General features: G+C 40.3%; 1 protein-coding gene across 1 annotated transcript in view; it reads left to right on the top strand.

Moving 5' to 3' along the window:
• LOC136825318 (uncharacterized) overlaps positions 1-19874 on the top strand; it is a 41933-nt gene that overhangs the window by 10520 nt on the left and 11539 nt on the right. Inside the window, exons 2-7 of the mRNA XM_067081471.1 lie at positions 5326-5993; positions 13012-13141; positions 13718-13874; positions 14662-14797; positions 15134-15309; positions 17878-18043. Of these exons, the coding sequence (XP_066937572.1) occupies positions 5828-5993; positions 13012-13141; positions 13718-13874; positions 14662-14797; positions 15134-15309; positions 17878-18043 (931 nt within the window). The 5' untranslated portion in view covers positions 5326-5827. The remainder of the gene's footprint in view (positions 1-5325; positions 5994-13011; positions 13142-13717; positions 13875-14661; positions 14798-15133; positions 15310-17877; positions 18044-19874) is intronic.

Here is a 19874-nt window from a genome sequence, read left to right as displayed (position 1 = left end):
CTTTTCAAATATATTCATCAGGAATTATTTCCCATTTTACGACGCATGTTCCGGGGTTACGAGGCGTTGTACGCCAATCCGATGGAAGAAATATGGCTCCAAAACAGGAGAATAATAAAAATTTGGAGGTTTTTTGATGAAAAACTCAATAAAAACACAGTTTACATCATTTTCCATACACCCAAAGCATTAAAATTAGGCTTTCTTAGGATTTTTGAAGATTTTCAATGATTTTTCGGTTTACAACGGTTTTCGGTTTACAACGCGGCATAAAATGGAACCCTGTTGTAAACCGGGGACTGTCTGTACTTCTGTGTTTCTTCTTAAACATACTTGTGGATTACATGCTACCCACATACTTTGTGTGTGCATGGTCTGTAGTGGGGTTAGCAGTACCTTCTGCATTGCATTTATTCAGAAACGTACTGGTGGATCCCACTTTTCTTGCAGGTTCTGTGCATGCATGGTTTATGGACCATGCTTGTCACAAGTAGCAGGTTAGGTTCTTCCTCTTGTATTTTCTCAAGAAACTTTTTGGTTGAGGCACAAGACCCACTCACTCCAATTATGTTTGGTCCCTGGATTGTGCTTGTTCAAGCAGCTGGGTTAGCTCTACTTCCTGTGTTTCATCGGAAACACACTGGATAGATCTCATGCTTCGCTGCCAGTGCCTGCTCTACAGACCATGTGTATGCAAGCACTGTAGTGGATTAGGTTCTTCACTTCATGCTTCCTTGAGGTACAAGTGTTCAAACCAATGCTGCCTACTAGTTAGTTATTTGGTCTTTGGATTGTGCACGTGCCAACAGTGGTTTCACTCGTGATAGACCCCCCCCCTCTGTGGATCAGGTGATTGTGGAATTTCATTATGAGTTCTGGTCTTCCTTGGCTCGTGTTTTTGGTACCTAAAGGATAGCATGGTCCTGCTACAGATACAAAGGGAGATTTGTGCTCTTGCAGGTGTGATCAGTTCAATGGCTTGGCATGTGTAGTTGAGTCAGCATTACCATATCATTTACTGCGTATATGCTCACTGGACTGTATGCATATAGATGAGTTCTCATGTAACAGACTGCATTATGCACTGCTCACAAGTGCTAGGATGATCTGTTCATATGGAGCTGCATGACACCCAGGTGTACTAATGGTTCACCACAGACCTGGTGTTTTTACTCAGTAGAGCTTTACTGGGTTTCCTTGAGCAAACATATGTAGCCTGAGTTTCTCCCGAAGTTTGTTGAGTTGAGTTACATTACCCTCTCATTCAGTGTGTGCACTGCTTTAATGTGTGCATACAAATAGGATGCTTGTGCTATGGTTCTGTATGGTTTTATTACCTTTATTATCAGTTGATTTCAAAATGTGAATCTTTTTATGTATGTCAGTGGTTATCACAGCAAGGCTGAGGCTAGCCTACCGATAAACATCACTTAGAATTCAAGGTTTGATTTTTAGAGTGGTAGTATAAGACGACCCCCAATTTTTAGGGCGAATTTTAGGATTTAAAGGTTGTCTTATATGCAGAAATATACAATATGGTATTCAGTTTCAAATGATCGTGCAAAAATTTACAGATATTTTATACCATGATTAGAGAGGTTACTAGGTAGCCTACAATTGTTATTGTGCATTTAAGAGGTTGAGGTTGATAGGCCATGGTTTCAGGCTGTTATGCTGTCACAAATGGCTTTTTTTGTGGGCAGTCAGCACCATTAGGTCCAGTTGTTCTTGTCCACTATCTAAGAGCTTGTCAGGGCAATTGGTTTGCCAGCTTTTCTTCCGGGGAAGGATCCAGCACTTACTTAAGGAAATCTGTTAATCCTCAAGGTTTATCCTCTTTGCAGACTCCCTTCCACAGTGTTGGCAACATCAATTGTGGCTCCTTCGACAATATCAATGATAAACAGTCTAGAACAGTTCTCTTGCTAAGGGGTAAGCAAGGCTTGAAATGGGGCAGGAAGGAAATCATAAATATTTTCCTTACTTCTTTTTTGTTGTCAAATGCTTCCCCATCCTCCTCCCCCCACTTCCTTCATCTTTCTTCTTGAGAAGTAATAGTCCAAGAGACCTCTCAGAAGTTCAACACACTTCAAATGAGTGGCCTTCCCAGTCCCTAGAAGGCAATGTTGTTGGGCCATCCATGGGTGACCTGGACACCATAACTAAGGCTGGCACTGGTCTTACTAAATGGTTGGTAACCATGCTTCAACCTACCCTGAAACACAACTTCAGCCAGCATTACGCTCTTTTTTCAGTGCATTCACAGTCCTTGGACATTACATGCACAGTCGTCATTCACACGTGACTGGTCTCAGCTCAATACTCACCAGTACTAGGATGATATTGCCTATGATCATGCATCTCCTTTCCTGGCCTGTGGCTTGGCTTGTCATCACCCTCCAGGATGGGTTCACACAATATCCCATGTACCTGTTCCTTTACCCTCTTCTAGTTTGAGTGTCACTGAACAAAGGGGGTCATATGATTTGGTTGACTGCAGCTCTCTGAATTTTCTGGGGACTGGTTTGCCTTGAGCTAGGTACATCAACTAGTAGGCTACTGGCTATACTATGTGTTGGTCCCATGAGCTGGCACAGGAGCAACTGGTGTGGAACCCAGAAAGTATCTTTGGTGTTTTCAGCGAGACTGTCTTCCAGTTCAAGCTCCATTCTCAGGTTAGCGAACAGCCCCTGTTTGTTTCGATGTCATCAAAGGCATTATTTCAAAAAAGGTAATACTATTCATTTTTTGCCACAGCTTGGGGATTGTGAACTGAGAGTCAGGTGTCATCCCAAGCAGTAGACAAAGCACTCGGGTACTTTTATCCTGTCAACCAAGGTTTGGTGGGTATTCTCAGCCACCTGTCATATTTGTGGCAGCTCTTCCCAGACAAGTGACTTCTCTGTGACTGCCTTGGTAAAACCAAAGTAACACTGATCAACTCCAAGTGATCTGTTTTTTGCTACAGCTGCTTCTCTCAGAACCCTATCATACCTGATGCTGATTCCATGCTGATGAAGTGTATCAATTAATTGATGTCTTCTGATTTTTGCAAAGACAACGAGAACAAGTAGAGTAAGGTCTATTGGAAATGGAGGGTCTCTGGACTTAGGATGACTGGTAACTGTTGAAGCTGCTAGAGTCTTCCAACAGTTGAAGTGCAAAAGTTGTGCTAAAGTTAGCTCAGTAGGTGATGCTCCATATTTAAGCAAACTTGGTGACAGATTCTCTCCTAGTGTCTGCTGTTAAGGTGCCATCAAATTCTGTCTCATGTTCAAGCATCTGGTTCCTCAATATCTTTGCTGCTTGGCGATGATTAGTGCATCATTGTAGTCACATGCCTTGGCTATGACTTCTACTTCCCCCTTGTAGGAAAGCCAAATCTCTCTTCCCTTTTTGAAGGCCTCAAGTTATGGGATATAGGCAAGGCTATATGTTCTTCCAACTGTATTTCGTGCACAAAGGAAGCATCAACATATAGCTTCAAATATGGAGTACAACTAGGCTCAGATGTTATAATCCTATCCCTAGCCCAATCATTCATTCAATTCTATTTAGTTCTTGTGTGATCTGTATGCCTTCCAGAAGGCTAAAGCCTTGTCATCTTTGGCTTGACTCTCATGCGCTCTGATCATCTTTGGCTTGACTCTCCTGCGCTCTGAAATGAATTAGGAACAGCCAAATTCATTTCTAACCTTTGAAAAAAACTGATCAAGATTAATTTACCCCATTCCATGTATTTTTTTACCTTTGGCAGCCATTTTGGATATAGTAACTGTCATCTTGGATGTTGCTAGGCAACAAAATAATATATATTAATACTTACAGGCTAGCTTTCAGTATTTTAACATACACTGAGAGTGATTGAGGAATTCCAATGGATTAAGCAATTACATGTCAATACTCATTTATCAACAGGAAGCCATTCTAAAAACTTGCCAGCCAACTTGGAAAATGGCAAAATTCTGTGTGGCCAGAGGTTGATTATGAGAAAGAAGTCCAAGAAAAATTATGCCAAAATATATGCTTTGTGTCTCCATTTGCACTTTTTTCCTATTAATTTGGCATTACCTGCTCTGCTGCTAACTTGGAAAGCTATGGATCTCTTATTGTTCTTTCCTGAGCGAGAACTGATGAGTCTCTGAGAAGAGGCGCAAGACTTGGACAATCCCCCTCCCCCTCTGTGGATGGTGGCTAAGGTTGCAGTGCTTCTGTGCCCACGTGAGCCATAAAGTTTTATCTTAAAATGATCTGCCCTCTTAGGCCAGTGCTGATGACTTTTCATTAGTATCAGCAAGCAAAGCTTATGAAGGAAGTGTGTGGCAACACCTTTTCTTTCTGGTCTTGTGAAATGATGAAAGTTTCGTGAAGTCACCAAATGGGTTTATGACTCCTCAAGATGATAAGTTTGCTTCTGTGTTGGATTAAACTGATAGGTTTTTTAATAGTATATTTTTTAATAGTGTATTGAATAAATTAGAACAGCCAGTACTACATTCTCTTGGGCCTGTGAAGTAGACTGTCAGTGTCAGACAGTAGTTCTTGAGGTGGTTGCTAATTGTGATAATGGCTTGAAGCTGAGTACTCTGATTTAAGGCCTGCTGGTTTTGGTGACAGGATATGGAGATGGTGCAAGGAGAGCTGTGTTGCATGGTATATCTTGCATCCAAGTCCAAGCAACGATGCTATTGTAGTAATAGTAGTAATGTACTCATTTTCATTACCAAGTATGCATGATTTAAGATATTGAGGGAAGACTTGAAGTCTTAAATCTAGAATCACTTAACCTTTACATGAGTTTAATGTTGAACTTTTACACGAGTTTAGTATGAGGAATCTTCTAAGGAAGAAGTGCAAAAATCCTGACTTTGGGTGATTTACCATGTTAATTATAAACCAGAACTTGTCTGCAGGTTATAGATAAGTTAACAGCATATTTTACTACTTAATATACTGTACATAAATTTTAATGGTTTATGTTTGTCAAGTAAAACTCATAGTAAGCTTTCCCCCAAGAATTTTATTTTTAGATTTTAGAATTTCTTTTGTTTTTATTGTAGCTTATGTTACTTTAATTGCTAAAGGCATTTCATACAAAGTTCTGGACAGATTTTAAGATATATGAGGTTTTGTATGTAGTTATGATTGTGAATCATAATTCTTTATGAGGTATATTAGCAGGCAGAAAGATTACTAGTGCGTCTCGAAAAGGAATTTATCTGACAGAATTAAAATAGAGGATCTTTTGTAATAGTGTACTTGATAATGTCTTACTTTTACACTCTTCTGTTTTTTTCTCATAATTTCATGACACATTTATTTCAGGTGTTCATCCTGAAGGCAACCGTATAGTAAAAGAAGCGTTTGACATCTTAAGAAGCCATCAGTTCGGTGAAATAATAGTTACAATTTAATGATTAACATCTGATTGGTATGTTCGGTTTTTGATGCAAGCAGTAAATGTAGGTAAAGTATTGTATGGTGGTTAAGTTAGATGGTACGTGTGTAAAGGAATTCTTTTGAAGAAGTAAATTAACCTTGTTGATATGCTTAAGAATGAGAAAAAAGCTTAGATTTGTTATTTATTTTGATATAAGCTACAGTGCAGCACTATGCTCCTCTTTGTACTATCATGTAACCGTTAAAATGGGGTTGTGAAGTGTAATGCCTTGTTTGTTGTGGTTGGTGCCACATTGTAAGCATGCTTCATCATGTTAGAGTGTAGAAGCAGCTGTGTGTATATTTGCAAGACTGAGAAACCGGCGCTCAGTGTTGAGTGAGGAATGTAGAACTTCATTGCACAGCTCAGCTTATTTTGTGTTTCAAAATGAGCAAACTGAAAGAAAGCAAGATGGACTCTAGGTCCTTAGAAAAGCGACTCTCCTCAGTCCGGGAGACTGCTGATGAGATACAGACATTAGCCAGATGGTGTTTGCAGCACAAAAACCACCATCATTCCATCATTCAAGCATGGTCCCGTGCTTTACGAAAAGGTGAGATCACTTCTGTTTTTTGTACGTGTATTCATTTTTTCCCTCATAAGTAATTTTGAGAGTTATTTTAAAATTTAACCAGGCTATTCAAGTTACAATTGTCTGTCATAGGGGTAACCACTATTTAATTTATTGCTTGATGTATGATAAATGCTCTATCTAGTTACCTATGGTTTGTACATAGTTAGCTTTATTTTAAATTGCCTAGTACAGTATATACAGTATTTGTATGAAATTGCAGGTTTTCTCCTTCTCACCTTATCACTCTCTTTTATGAATTACAGTCCTTGTCAGTGTGGCAAAGCTAGTGTCAAAGTTTCTGGTGTGATTGTAATTTTTCTTTTTTGGCTTGGGATAATCAAATAATGTAATTCACTTTTTTAAGGGCATATATTACAGTATTCCATTGTAAAATCAGGTAGCAGTATATTTTATGCTTCATATGTATCAGTTTATAACAGCCTTGCCCATGTTTAAAGCATATCTTGTATCTTGTTAAAGATTATATTGCAATACACTCCCTGATTACCTGAATTAGCCCTTAATCCCACTAACTAGCCCGAACAACCCTCAATTACCCATCCCACTATAGAGGGAATTTTAACAGCCAGTGTTACTAAAGCTGCAGGTAAAATCTTGTCACTAGAGCTACCATAACAAACGGTTGGCAACGCTGAAACAGGTGTGCGCCAACATGCCCCATTTTCGTCAATTGCTTTTTGTTCACGCTGCTGGAAGGTTGTTTCCTTCTGCAGTGCAAGGTTTTAATCCTATTGCCTGACTTTTCTTTGTATTTTGGACTTCTGGTGAAGACCTGGATTGTATTTAATGGTTTTTCTCCTGGATTTTCTGGATATCTTCGATGTGGAATGCCTTTTGGATTGGACTAGCTGGTTCCCAGTCTCGATTGTTCATCACGGACTTTTTCACCTTCTACTACTGTGCTATTGGCTTCAACGTCGACCTCAACTACCCCTAGGACAGTGGACGCTGGCACTCACTCGCTGCTTCTTTCTGCAAAAGACGGATGAATACCTTGAGACATGATAGACATTCTGTCAGTGATGTAGGAAGGTTAAGTGTGATGTGCAGACTCATTGCGATGAATGTTCCGATTGGAAGGCACAAGAGATGGAGGATTACTTTCGTTATCGCAGGTCTTTGGCTAGTAAGGGCGGCAAACATCGGTAAGATTCTCGTTGCCTCAAGTGTCTCAGGCTTCTGCTACAGATCAGTTGATGGATTTAGCGAGTTCAGAAGTAGTTAAAGTAGTCAAACAGATAGAGGATAGGATTGCAAGTAGTCTGGAAAATTTAATAGCTAGTCTTCTTCAACATATCTCAGATAGGGATAGTAGTAGTGTTAGGATGTAGGGATAGTAGTAGTGTTAGGATGTCTAATCCTTCTTCCTTTTCAGTTCCCCTGCCTGTTCCAGAACCAGCCCTAACAGGTGCTGAGGGTAATGGCAGAACCGCAAGCCTCCGAGTGGGTAGGGTCTGCTGCCCACCTCGGCGCAGAGCAGGCATTGAAGGTCCCCCCAACCCCCTTGTAGTATTGATAAATTTAATGTTGATAATGTTAGTCAGGATCAAGATCTAGGTGTGATAAAGGAGGATAGGTCTGGGTTAGGTAGTGAGGAGAAGGTATTAAGGGTGCAGAGTCGTTCTCCTGGACGGGTTCTGGTTTCGGGTTTGAGTGTTTTTTGTGCTCTGGCAAGAGTTGCGCCTTCATCGCTTCTTTTCGGTCTGGCTCAGTCTCAAGTCAGTGTTTCAGTTACGGTGGTGCAGAATCCTTCTGCTTTTGCTCCTAACTCACTTCCGACTGTTTTTGAATCTCCTACTGTAGTTTCCCCCTTCTTTGTGTTTTCTACTCCTCCATGTAGTGTGGCAGATTCTGGTGTGTCCTTTTGGCTTCTAAAAGTAATTTGCGGGATTTGCAATTGGATGTGGCGGAATATAAGGCAGAATTGCTTGGTCTTTCAACAGGTACAGACCTATGGTGAGAGGTTAATTTTCGAATGGTTTCTCTAATATTAGCGTGTATGTGACACAGTAGTGTCCAGAATTCATGTCGTATATGTTTCAGGATTATTGAGGGGGGCCAGATTCAGTGTACCTTTTGTCCTTTTCGTTCTAAGTTTTCTTCTGGGTTATCTGTCACTTCATCTCCTGCTCCCACATTCTCTGTTGCTCCTTTTTCAGTCTCCTCTTCGGTCTCTTCTTCTTCTGCTCCAGTCTTTCCTGTGGCTTCCGCATCTTCTGTTTTCCCTCCTTCTTCAACTTTGGCTTTCCTCCTCTCAGGTAACTTTTTATTTTTTGTGTCTGCTATTCCCCTGCCTCCCGCCCTTCCTTCCTCAGTACAGTCTTCTCTGGCAGGAGCCTCCGGACAGGTGAAAACACAGTTTCGGCAGATTTTGGCCACAGGCGTGTCATGTTCCATCCCTTCGGGTATGCGCAACCCCTTGCTTCTGCTTCAAGCGGCTGTTCCGGTAGTATCAGGTATTTCACAGGGTTTGCCTGTCACTTCCAGTTCGGGTTTGCAATCTGCGGTTTTGGCAGGGCTTGCGGTACCTTCTTAGAGTGGTACGCGGCTTTCATCACCTTCATTTTCTTCCATCCCTCCGCAAGTGGTTTTGTTTGTGCATCCTCCCCCAGGGTTTAGCAATGTGGGTTTGGCTACTCTCACTCGTCTTCCCCTTGGTTATAATGGGGAATCGGCTCTGGGTTTTTTCGGTTCAGCCTTCTCTTCTTCCCGGCGGTTTCAACCATGCGGATTCAGCCCGGACACCCAATCAGGTGCGGGTGCGCAACGTTCTGGTTAGGGTGGTCTGCTTGCGGACTCTTCATCGTTGTCTGAGCTTCGTTCAGTGCCTCCTCCTTTGTCGGTCTTAGACCTTTCAGACATTGCGGAACAGGATTCTTATCCGGGGGTGCAGGAGATTCTGGCAGACTTACAATGTCCTCTTGCCAGCAGTAACGATTACGGAACATGCTTGAGTATGTTACTTCTTCGTACCCTCAAACAAGAGTTCCGGACCTCCTGATTTAGTCAATTCAGTCTTTTTTTTTTTTTTTTTTTTTTTTTTTTTATGACACTAAGCCAGCTCCTGCCTCTTTTTCGTGTTGGCAGGTTTGGTTTGATCGGGTTAGACAGGCTTTGGAGGAGGCGGACGTTCGTTTAGCATCAGTAGTGTCTTCTGATAGACGGGGCTCTTCTCTTCTCTCTAAGCGTAGGACGATTTACTCAGTTTGAGGATCCAGTCGGTCCTTCAGCAAGTAGAAGGGTTCCTGTCCAGCAGGGAACAGCCAGTACCAGCTTGGAGTAGCCTCTTAGAGAGAATCTCTCTCTCTCTCTCTCTCTCTCTCTCTCTCTCTCTCTCTCTTCAGGGGTGTGTTCTTGCCTGTTAGATCAGGTGTGGTGGTCAGAAGAAGTGCATCTGACACCGGGAAGGTCTATCAACTCCCCTCTTCCCAACGTTCATCTGTTTACAGATGCCTCAGATCAAGTTTGGGGAACAACCTTGGAGGAAACCCAGGCCTTGGGCCTCTGAGGGGGTTTGGGAAAATCAAGGCTGTAAAGGAAGCCCTCAGTTGTTTTCAATCCTAGTGCGCGACAGAGTAATGGCTGTGTTTAGCGACAGCTTACTTGCTGTGTTGTATTTGAAGAACTCGGCGGGGGACAGGCTCAACAGAACTCAATACTATAGCACAGAGTGTCCTGAGAGGGTGGGAAAAGCAAAAAGTGTCTCTTCTTACCCAATTTATGTCTGGGAGTCTCAGTGTACTGGCCGATTCGCTAAGTCACTCCTGTCAGGTATTGTGGGGGGGAGAGTGGACTTTGGCTCTGGAAGTAATATGTCAGGTTCTCCAGAAGTGGCCAGCAACTGTGGACTTATTCGCGACGTGATTAAACCATCATCTTCCGGTTTAGTTCTCACCAATGGTGGTCCCCATATCGATAGGCACCAATGTGATGTTACAAAATGGGAATCGCATGCAGGTGTATGCCTTTCCTCCACCCCGGTCTCATACATCAGGTAATAAGGAAATTGTGGGAGAGTGTCAAGACATCTATGATGATAATAGCTCCCTGCTCGCCATAACACGCTTGGTTTCCGGAACTCCTAGAGCTTCCTACGGAAGTTCCGATGCCCCTACCCATGTGAAACTTCTTCTGAGACGACCGCATTCTCACCATTATTATCCAAACCCTCATGTGCTGTACCTAGTTGCAGGGTGACTAGAGAGAGCCGCTAGACAGTCCAGGCTCCCTAAAGCTGTCTAGATAGTTTTCTTTTAACTTCAGAAAGTTGACCCGTGAGCCTTACCAGGTTCAACTGGACAAGGTATAGAAGTTAGTGTCATAAGGAAGGTCATTCCATCTCTAGATCTTCCATAACCAAATTAGCTGATTTTCTTTTATTCCTTCAGAAAGTCAAGGGTCTTTCGTATTCGGCTATTTCAGACTACCGCTCAACGATTAGCGGTACAATTACTTTCCACCTTCCTGAAATCTCTAGTAGTAAGATAATCGATAATTTATTATGTTCTTTTAAGATTGAACGTCCTGTCTTGCCGACTCGGACCACTCCGTGGGACTTGTTGGAAGTGCTTCAATATTTTCTTGCACTCCCCTGCCTTTGAACCCATTGAAGCTATAACGTTAAGACACTGACTAAGAAGTTGCTTTTTCCTACGGCTTTAGCATCAGCTAAAGGGTTGGGTGAGCTTCAGGCAGTGTCTAGGTTGGGTTCCTATGCGAGAAATGATACGTATTTGTCTGTCTTCCGGAATTTGTGACGAAGACAGAGTCAGAGGTTAAAACTCTGCCTCATTTGTTTTAAAGTTCTTTATCTGCAGGTGTTCATTCCGGCGATCCAGCGGAGATATCTTTATGTCCGGTGCGAGCATGAAAGTCTGTGTATCAAAGGTTGGGAAACTCTGTCCGCTTCCCCACACACTTCTAGTCTCTCCGCGGAATCTCCATCCGCTGCCAAAGAATGCGATTAGTTACTTTAGGAGGGAGGTGATTTCCCAGGCTTCTCAGTGTTGTTCTTCGTCGTCCTCAGCTCTGTATTTCCACGACCAAACAGTATTCGGAGTATGTCCACTTCATCTTCCTTTCTAAGGAATTATTCAGTGCTGTCTATTCTGGAGGCAGGTACTTGGAAATCTGTCTTAGTGTTTACTTTCTTTACTTAAGAGACGTTCGATTCGCCTCATAGCGTGTAGCAGCGAAGTCTACTATCTAGGATGCGTTCATTTAGCTGAGGTGGTATTCACTTAGTGCGGAGGTTCGGAGGGTTATTCTCTTAGTCCACGTGTAGTGGCGAAGTCTATTATCTAGGGTGCGTTCATTTAGTTGAGGTGGTATTCACTTAGTGTGAAGATTCTTAGGTTAACCAAATAGAGGAATTCCTTTTAGTCTTTAGAATTCTTAGGCAACAGTGATAGTATAATCAAATGAACTTAGGTTTAGTACGTTTTAAGTATCTTAGTCTTTGATAGTTTCCCTACAAGAGTCCAAGGGGATGCTCTAGTAGGCTAGGCTATTTCGTCGGCGCTGAGATAATTCTTTGCTCGTCGATCATCGGGCCATATCCGAAGGATCAGCGGCTCGGCACACTGCTTCATTTCCCTCCATACATGAGAGGCTATGAATAGCCACATGGGAGGTCACCATACTCCTCCATACATGAGAGTTTCTGAAGAACCACATGGGAGGTCGACGGACCGAGACAGTACGGACCTGATAGGCGATCAAAGTACTCTCCAGCATGTCTTATCACCAAAAGGTGAGCGTATAACTAAATAGGTATCCTATGCAGAGCAGATCGGTGAACTACCATCTCTGCGGTTGTGAAAGGGGGTGTGCCACAAACTTAGATGGTTCTCCCAGAGGGACAGTGGCTCTGCACTCTGCCTCATTCTCCTCCATGCATGGGAGGTTCTGAGGAGCCACATGGGAGGTCGATGGACCGAGAGTACTGACCTGACTGTCGATCAAAGTACTCTCCAACATGTATCTTCACTGAAAGCATTGATTGATATGGTGAGTGTATGGCTAAATGGATATCTTATGCAGAGCAGATTGGTGAGCTACCATCTCTGCGGTTGTCGAGGGGGCGTGCAATAGAGTTGATCCCTCCTCCTCTAAATGTTGTTAATCGGGCTAATTCAGGTGTTCAGGGAGTGTATTGCAATACAAAGTTTTCATGATAAAGTTAATATTGTAGTACTTACCTGAACACCTGAATGATTCCCACCCTCCTTTCCCCACATCAATTTTAACCTTGAATAAAGCAATTGATGAAAATGGGGCGTGTTGGAGCACACCTGTGTCAGTGTTGCCAACCGTTTATTATGGTAGCTCAAGTGACAAGATTTTACCTGCAGCTGTTAAAATTCCCACTATAGTGGGATGGGTAATTGAGAGTTGTTCGGGCTAGTTAGTGGGATTAAGGCTAATTCAGGTGTTCAGGTAAGTATTACAATATTAGTTTTACTATGAAAACTTCATTTTCAGCTTCACATTGGCCTCCACTTTAATTGTTTTGTGCCCTGTATTTTTTATGCATTTGTATTGACCTCTGCTAGCAACTGTTCAACTTCTGCAACTTAATGTTGCTGGAGTTTGCAGTGCTTTTAGAGAACAAATTTATTGAGAAAGTCCGTTGTTGGGGCTCCTTAGAATGTCACCTGTTGCATTTCTTAGCCTACGTCATGACAGTGATAGTTTTATGATACAAGGATTATCAAGAAAAAATGTAGCTTGATTGTAGGTAACTGCAAATAGGAGTAATATATATGACAGTCAAACATCTTAATTTTACACTGAAGAGTTTAGAGTATACAGCGTTTTGACGTTGTCCTTCCTCTCCCTTTTTTTTTTTAACATAGAAAACTAGAAATTTGAGAGATTAAGATTTGTGATAAACTTTTTGCTTTTCCCCAGAGACTATTAGATATTGTATGAGAAATAAAAATTTGACTTCATTGGAACATACTGATCTTTACAGCTAAAGTACCTCATCGGCTGACATTGTTTTACGTATGCAACGACATTGTACAAAATGCCCGACGAAAGAAAATTCCTGACATGGTGCAGCATTTTGCTACAGCCATCAAAGAAGCTGCTCCTCTTGTCAGGTTAGTCATTTATTGTAACCTGTGCAGTTGTGCTTCACCATCTACTGTATACCTTTTTCCTCATGGGGGATTGAGCCTATCTCATGCTTTATTTTTGTCCATTTTGTCCATGTTGTGTAGGTTCTTGACTCATTTACACTTCCTTGCTGAGCTGCTTATTTTTATGTTGTAGGTAAGCATTGAAAGCTCTCTTGGGTATGATAATCCTACTCTAATTTTTTCCATAACTGTCTGGAGGAATCATTGTCCAAGATAATTTTCATGCAGTACTTTAATTTCTTTTGGTTATCTTAATTAAAAAAAAAACTTTGTTAAAACATTAGATAATGATACTTTCAGTGTACAGAATCAAAATGAATTGGTAATTTGGGTAAGTTTGAATTGAGCACAGTGTTCATACTGTATCAGTTTTAGCTTATAGATGGCAAAGGGTTTTAATATGTCTCTTATCTTTGTGTTAAGCAGTTTAACATTTAATTAATACCCTGCAATGAAACTATAAAATAGATATGTGATTTTACACAGTTTTATGAATGATTGAAATTGCTGTACTAATAAGGACACCTTTTATTGCAGAGATGAAAAGATTCGTCCAAAGATTATTCGTATCTTCAACATATGGGAAGAGCGGGGTATATACGATGCTAAGCTCATTGCAGAATTTACTGAAATTGTGGAGAATGTTGGCACCGTTAATGCAACTGAAAATGAAATTGTTTTATCAAGTTTCCAGGTACAGTAAATAATTTTGAGTACTTAAAGCAAATACACTCACATATTTTTAACAGTTTGTTAAAATGTTAGGTTTAGTGCAGAAATGTTGACTAAATAGTTTTATTATTTTGAAATGTTAGTTGCAGTGTTTAAAAGGAAAATGTTACAAAGGTATTCACAGCAACTGACATGGAACCCAGGATATTTAGTGAGTTGTGTTAGTAGCTAAAAGCAAGTGAAAACTAGTCATTCAAGAAGACATTGAAGACATGTCTGTTAAAAAAATAGTTATGACTTGGAAAAGGGGTTCAACCCAGTGGGTAGGAGCAAGAGGGCGGATTGGAGTCTCCAAGAATAAGTTAGGAAGATGATTAATCCTGTAAGGTGCTGAAGACACACCTAAGATTTTTTAAAAATCACTTCTCAGATGCAAACCTTAATATTCACAAATGACTAGTTAATAATATTTTCTAGTGTATCTAAAGATTGGCACTCTAAACTTACTACTTGGTAATCACACTTGAACAGTAGCCTAGTTGTTAGTTGATCTGGTATTACCAGTTCTTCAGATTATTGTAGACAGCTTATTAGACTACAAAACATTAACTGTACAGTGATTAAGACAGGGGTGAATTTAACAAGTATGAAAGTAAGAGGACCACGACTTTTGATCAGGTAGTAGTTCAAGACCTGTACTCATAAATATCTCTGGAAATGGTATGATTTGGTCAAGGCAGTTTTGATTCTTTTTAGCATGGCATATTTTACAATATATAGCTTTTGGAATAACAAATTTCTGTTTACAGCCAGTGCAGCTAGTCGAGGGAATACGAACAGTTGTCGCCCTGGAAAAGTCTACAGAGTCACTTCGAACTGATCTCAGAAATCAAGACTTCAGTCTCACAGATGATGAAATCAATCAGCTTAGGCAGACAGTAAAAGGTTGGTTGAATGCAGTCACTTGAAAATAAATTGGACATTAAAAGTTCATTTTTTAAATTTTATTTTAAAGAATTATAAATAAAGAAATTAAATGTGGCTCTTAGAAAGGGCTTAGATTGGTGCAGTGCTTTAATAGGTAAATTTGTTTTTAATAAACAATTATGAATGCCATTTCAAGGATCAAATGATTATATGTTTACAAGGGTGATACAGCAAAATGGGTTCTGCAAAGTTAATAAGTATGTAATACTTAATATGTTACAATGGGCTCTTTTCTTTTTTAAACATGCTATCATATTGAATATTAAATAGTCTTACCTTTTCATTGCTCAATAGAACGTGGGACTAGCAGAGAAAGAATGGAAGAATTTGAAGAAGCTGTTGTAGCCCTTGAATGCTACTTAGCATCGGTACAGAAAGAAATAGAAGAAAGAACTCAGGTTGTCACTTTGCTGGAACAGGCAGAGATCTTCTATGAAACACAAAGAGGAGAAGCGAAAATGGTCGCCAATGTAAGTTTCTGTAGTTTTACTACTGGTCATTCTTTTGCTTCAATTTATATAGGTTCTTAATTCATGAGATGTAAATTATATTAGAAAAACTTTGTTGTTTTTGGGTTTGATAGTGTTGCATTGATTTTTCTGTACTACAGTAAATTTAAGCATGTTAATGAAAATTTTTCCTAATTACTGTGATGTTGTTCAGGGGTTTTTGCATTTAATTTAATTTATCAATTGGAATTAAAATGAGATTAGTAACTGATGAAAACATGCAGGCCTGGAGTGAGGGTCAGGTGGTGAGTTACAACTTGAATTTTTTTTAGTACAGTACAGTATTCTTTATTTTCCCACCACGTACTGTTATACTGTTTGTACTATACATGAAGAGAAGAATGTAGTGATAAGAAGTAAAATCAGTGACAGTGATGAACTACAAATACTTGAGATATATTGAAGGAATTTTGTGACCTGACACAATCTAAAATATCCACAGTCACTTCAACCCCACTGTGGCCTCACTCCACTTCTTACACAAAATTTACATTACTAATGCAGTTTGGTATTTTGACGTGACATGTACTGTATTTAATGCATTGTTCGTATGACTGTGCTTGATAGTTGGGAACTTGGAGTGTTATGGATGAGTATTTGCCCATTGCCATTTAATTGTGTGTTCATTCTTGCATTTGTTGCCTTGCTGTATGTTTAAATCCAAATAGAGAAAAAACATGAGCAACATCATTGCAAGGGATGTGACTGTCCTTGTGGGAGGTCCATGTCACCCTTTAACAACTGACCTTCACTCTTTTTGTGTTGCTTGCAGGAAATGTCCTGTTTGAGATTTGCATCCATAGGTCAGGTTTGGGAAGAAGGAGGAGGATAAAAGGCATTTGCTGGCTTTGTTGGGGGTGGGAGTTGCATAGGGAGGGGTTATGCTTATTTTGGGCTCCATCTCTGGATTTGGTTCATTGTGGCAACGGGAGGATTTCCTTCTCAACCTCTCAACATTCGGAAGGGTGTTGGAGGGAACCTGCACTGTTCCCTGCGGAAGGGTGTATGAGGGAACCTGCACTGTTCCCTGCGTGGCTTTACATACTCTCTGGAGTGTCCATTTTTTGAGTGCTCTTGCTCCAGGGAGAGGTATCCTTTCAGCTTGTCCACTTCTTGTGTGTGCAGTTCGCCATGCAGGAGAGAGGGGTAGTTTGAGGGCCAGTTCTTCCCCTCTGTCAAGTGACTCAGTGTCTACTGAGTTTAGGAGCAGAGTGGTGGCAGTGTCTAGGTTGGAAATAGGTTTTGATAGCAGTCCTGCTGAGTCTTGTACCTTTCTCTTGTCTGTGATTGGGAAGCATTGCCCTTGTCCTCTCCATTATGACAAAGGCAAGTGAAGACATGGTAGAGTTTAGTCTGGACTCTGGAACTCATTACTTGGTGATAGCCAGAACTAAACGTCCTACTGACATGAAGCATCTAATTTTTTTCCTTGCATGAATATCCTTTAGTTTTGTGGGTACTCAACTCAGAGTGCACACATTCTGACAACCCATTTAACCGTATGAGGAGGATACAGGAGTCATGGACATTCCCTGTTTACAAGGCAACTGGTAGCATAGTCCCTGTTTGCAAGGCAACTGGTAACATGGCAGTCCTATGGTGGTTCTCAGCCTCAGTCAGTTGTGAGGACTGACCTCTCTTCTAAAGAGTAAGTGTCCATGTATAAAAGGCGATGGTTTGTATTTCCATGGGAATGAGTAAATTTTCAAAGTAATTTTTGTTTTTCCCATGTATACAAATCAAAGCCTTTTATATACTTTAATAATTCCACCTAATCCACCCCACTTAGCCCCTGCAACTTTAGGAAATGTGAGTACAGGCAGTCCCTGGGTTACGCCGGACTTGGCTTACAATGTTCTGAGTTTACAAAGCTCTTCAAATATATTCATAAAAAATTATTTCCCGGGTTACAATGCTATTCCGGGTTTACACTGCTGACAACACTGATCCGATGGAAGAAATATGGCTCCAAAATGGTAGAATGGTCAAAATTTGGAGCTTTTTTGATGAAAAACTCAATAAAAATGCAGATTACAACATTTTCAAGACACCCAGACAATTAAAAGTAAGGTTTTCTTACGATTTTTTACTGTCTCTGGTTACGCCACTTTTTGGCTTATGCTGCGGTGCTAGAACGGAACCCTCGGCATAACCTGGGGACTGCCTGTACTGTATAATGGTGATGGAAACTCTCCCACTCACCCCGCCATCTCCATCTATTAAATACCTTGTTACCAAGTTTTCAATGACTGATTCCAGCTCGCACCAAAGGATATCCCTATATGAAAGGCTGTAGTTTGTACACCTAAGAAAATTACAAATTACTTTTAAAATATGATGTAATTGCTTATTGTCATTAATTGTTTCATTTTGTAGCCTCTCACTTGTAGAGGGGCATGTTGGACTTCATAGTCAGTTTTTCTAGGATTGTCAGTATTTCTTGGTACAAAATAAAAAAGAATTAGTAATAGCAAAGAATTAAGCATTGTATGCTTGTTATGTTTTTAATTCCTTTTTTTTTCCCCACAGGCATACAAAAGTTTTGGAAACCGTGTGAAAACTTTAAAGACAAAATTATTAGAGAAAATTAAATCGCTCCCAGATCCTAGTCCAGTACCTTCACCAACTCCTGATGCTCCCTCACCTGAGAATAGTGATGATGAAGACTTATCTTTACCAGATACTGCTCAGCCAGGTAATGTGTTCTCTTTATGCATAGTATTATAGTTCGTTTTGCATTGTAGAGTATTTGTCACCACCTTATCCATAGTTTCACTCATCTGTGTTTTAGGTTGGCCTCAGAGCTTACTGTATATGACTTGTCTCCTTTTGCTCCCATACGCACACTTGTGGTGTTTGTATTTGATGCCACAGTTTGTAAATGTCCTTATACTAGAGAGCATAGTGTAATAATAATTTTCACTGTTTCTTTTTTCATGGCTGAGAGAGAGAGAGAGAGAGAGAGAGAGAGAGAGAGAGAGAGAGAGAGAGAGAGAGAGAGAGAGAGAGAGAGAGAGAGAGAGAGAGAGATTGTATAACACTGTGTGATAATGCATAATGAAAAATGTTCTTCATAATTGCCGGTTCCTATGCCTTTTAGGTAGGATTATTCCTCAGCAGTTGCTGACATCAGATGTTGAAACTTTTTACAGTACAGTTAACTGTTGGTCAGTGGGTGAGTCGTGGTGAACTGCCACTCAAACTCCATCATCAAGCGCTCTTTCTGCTGTTTGTACAGACATCTATGTTCTACTTGTGCCTGTTGGAATTTATCCTATTTTTTTGTGTATACTTTGTCATGCATGATTTCTGAATGGGGGTATTTAAGAAAACTGAGCAAAGAGGGCATGAAGAACACAAGTTGTACTTCATTGATTTCTGCTGTCCCTCACCTTGACTAGTTTTCATCCACCATTATTGGAGAGTAAGATACTCCTCTTCCTCTTATCTTTGGTACAGGGCTCTATCAACCTTCTGTCCATACCAAAAATGGAGATGACCTCCTTTGCCTAGGCAGAGCAACCTGATTCTATTTTTGAAGAACTTAGTACCCCAGGGAAGGTATATCCAGATGATTTCCCACCCAAATATTTTCTATCTACAGCAAGTGTTAGGTTACAATTTCTCTTTAGCTGAGACAAGTTTTGAGAGTGGTGCATGGGATTAGTATGTCAGTATAGTGGAGCTCTTTCTCATATTTATTTTTTAAGCATATTCTTGATAATATCGAAGTTTTAGTGGCAGGAACATGAACAACTTTGTACTTCCTAGAGGTAACTCACAAGGTGGTTAGATTCTCACTCAGTAAGATTGGTAGTAGTAACATGGACTTCTGTTAGTGCAACGTATAGTATTTTAAGTAAGTGTAGTCATCCATTTTAAAGATTGCTACATGGTCATGCATAATAGTGTACATTGTTTTTTTTTTAATGTTTGTCAATGAAATATATGAGAGAGGGGAATTCAGTGTTGTAGACCTACTACCAGCTATATTTTTGAGTTTTGTTAGGGGTTAACGTCATTCCTCATAACTTTCTTTATGCACTAATTTTAGCTAAATCTTAAGAGACTTAGTAACCACAGTTCTATATCAGAAGAGAGTATCAGTGCAAACAAAGTAGCCTCATCTGCTTTGATGATTAGCTTGGTGTCTATGCCAAGCTACTTGTACATATACATTATAAGTTGTACAAGACCAAGGATGCTATCCTGATGAAGTGTAGAGATTAAGTTCATGTAGACACTGTCGATTTGTCAACATCTTTTGGTCTGTATGTTAGATGTATGGTAATAATGTACTAAGAAATCCTAACTGAACTTCCACCAGTCTTTCAAAAGCAGCATCACTTGCTTGACAAGTGGTAGTGGCACAAAGCAGAATTATTGAGGTGTGAATCAGGAACGTAATAATTTATACAAGTTTGAATTTTAAGAAATGTCTATTTTTTATTATACTGTATGATTTTCCAGTGTATTCATATACTAATACCCACATTATTTTATGCTCTTAAAATGAACTTGTAGAA

Source organism: Macrobrachium rosenbergii, chromosome 37 (assembly GCF_040412425.1).
Source record: "Macrobrachium rosenbergii isolate ZJJX-2024 chromosome 37, ASM4041242v1, whole genome shotgun sequence".
Lineage (NCBI taxonomy): Eukaryota > Metazoa > Arthropoda > Malacostraca > Decapoda > Palaemonidae > Macrobrachium > Macrobrachium rosenbergii.
Note: the sequence above shows the minus strand (reverse complement) of the source record. Positions and strands in the feature narration are given on the sequence as shown.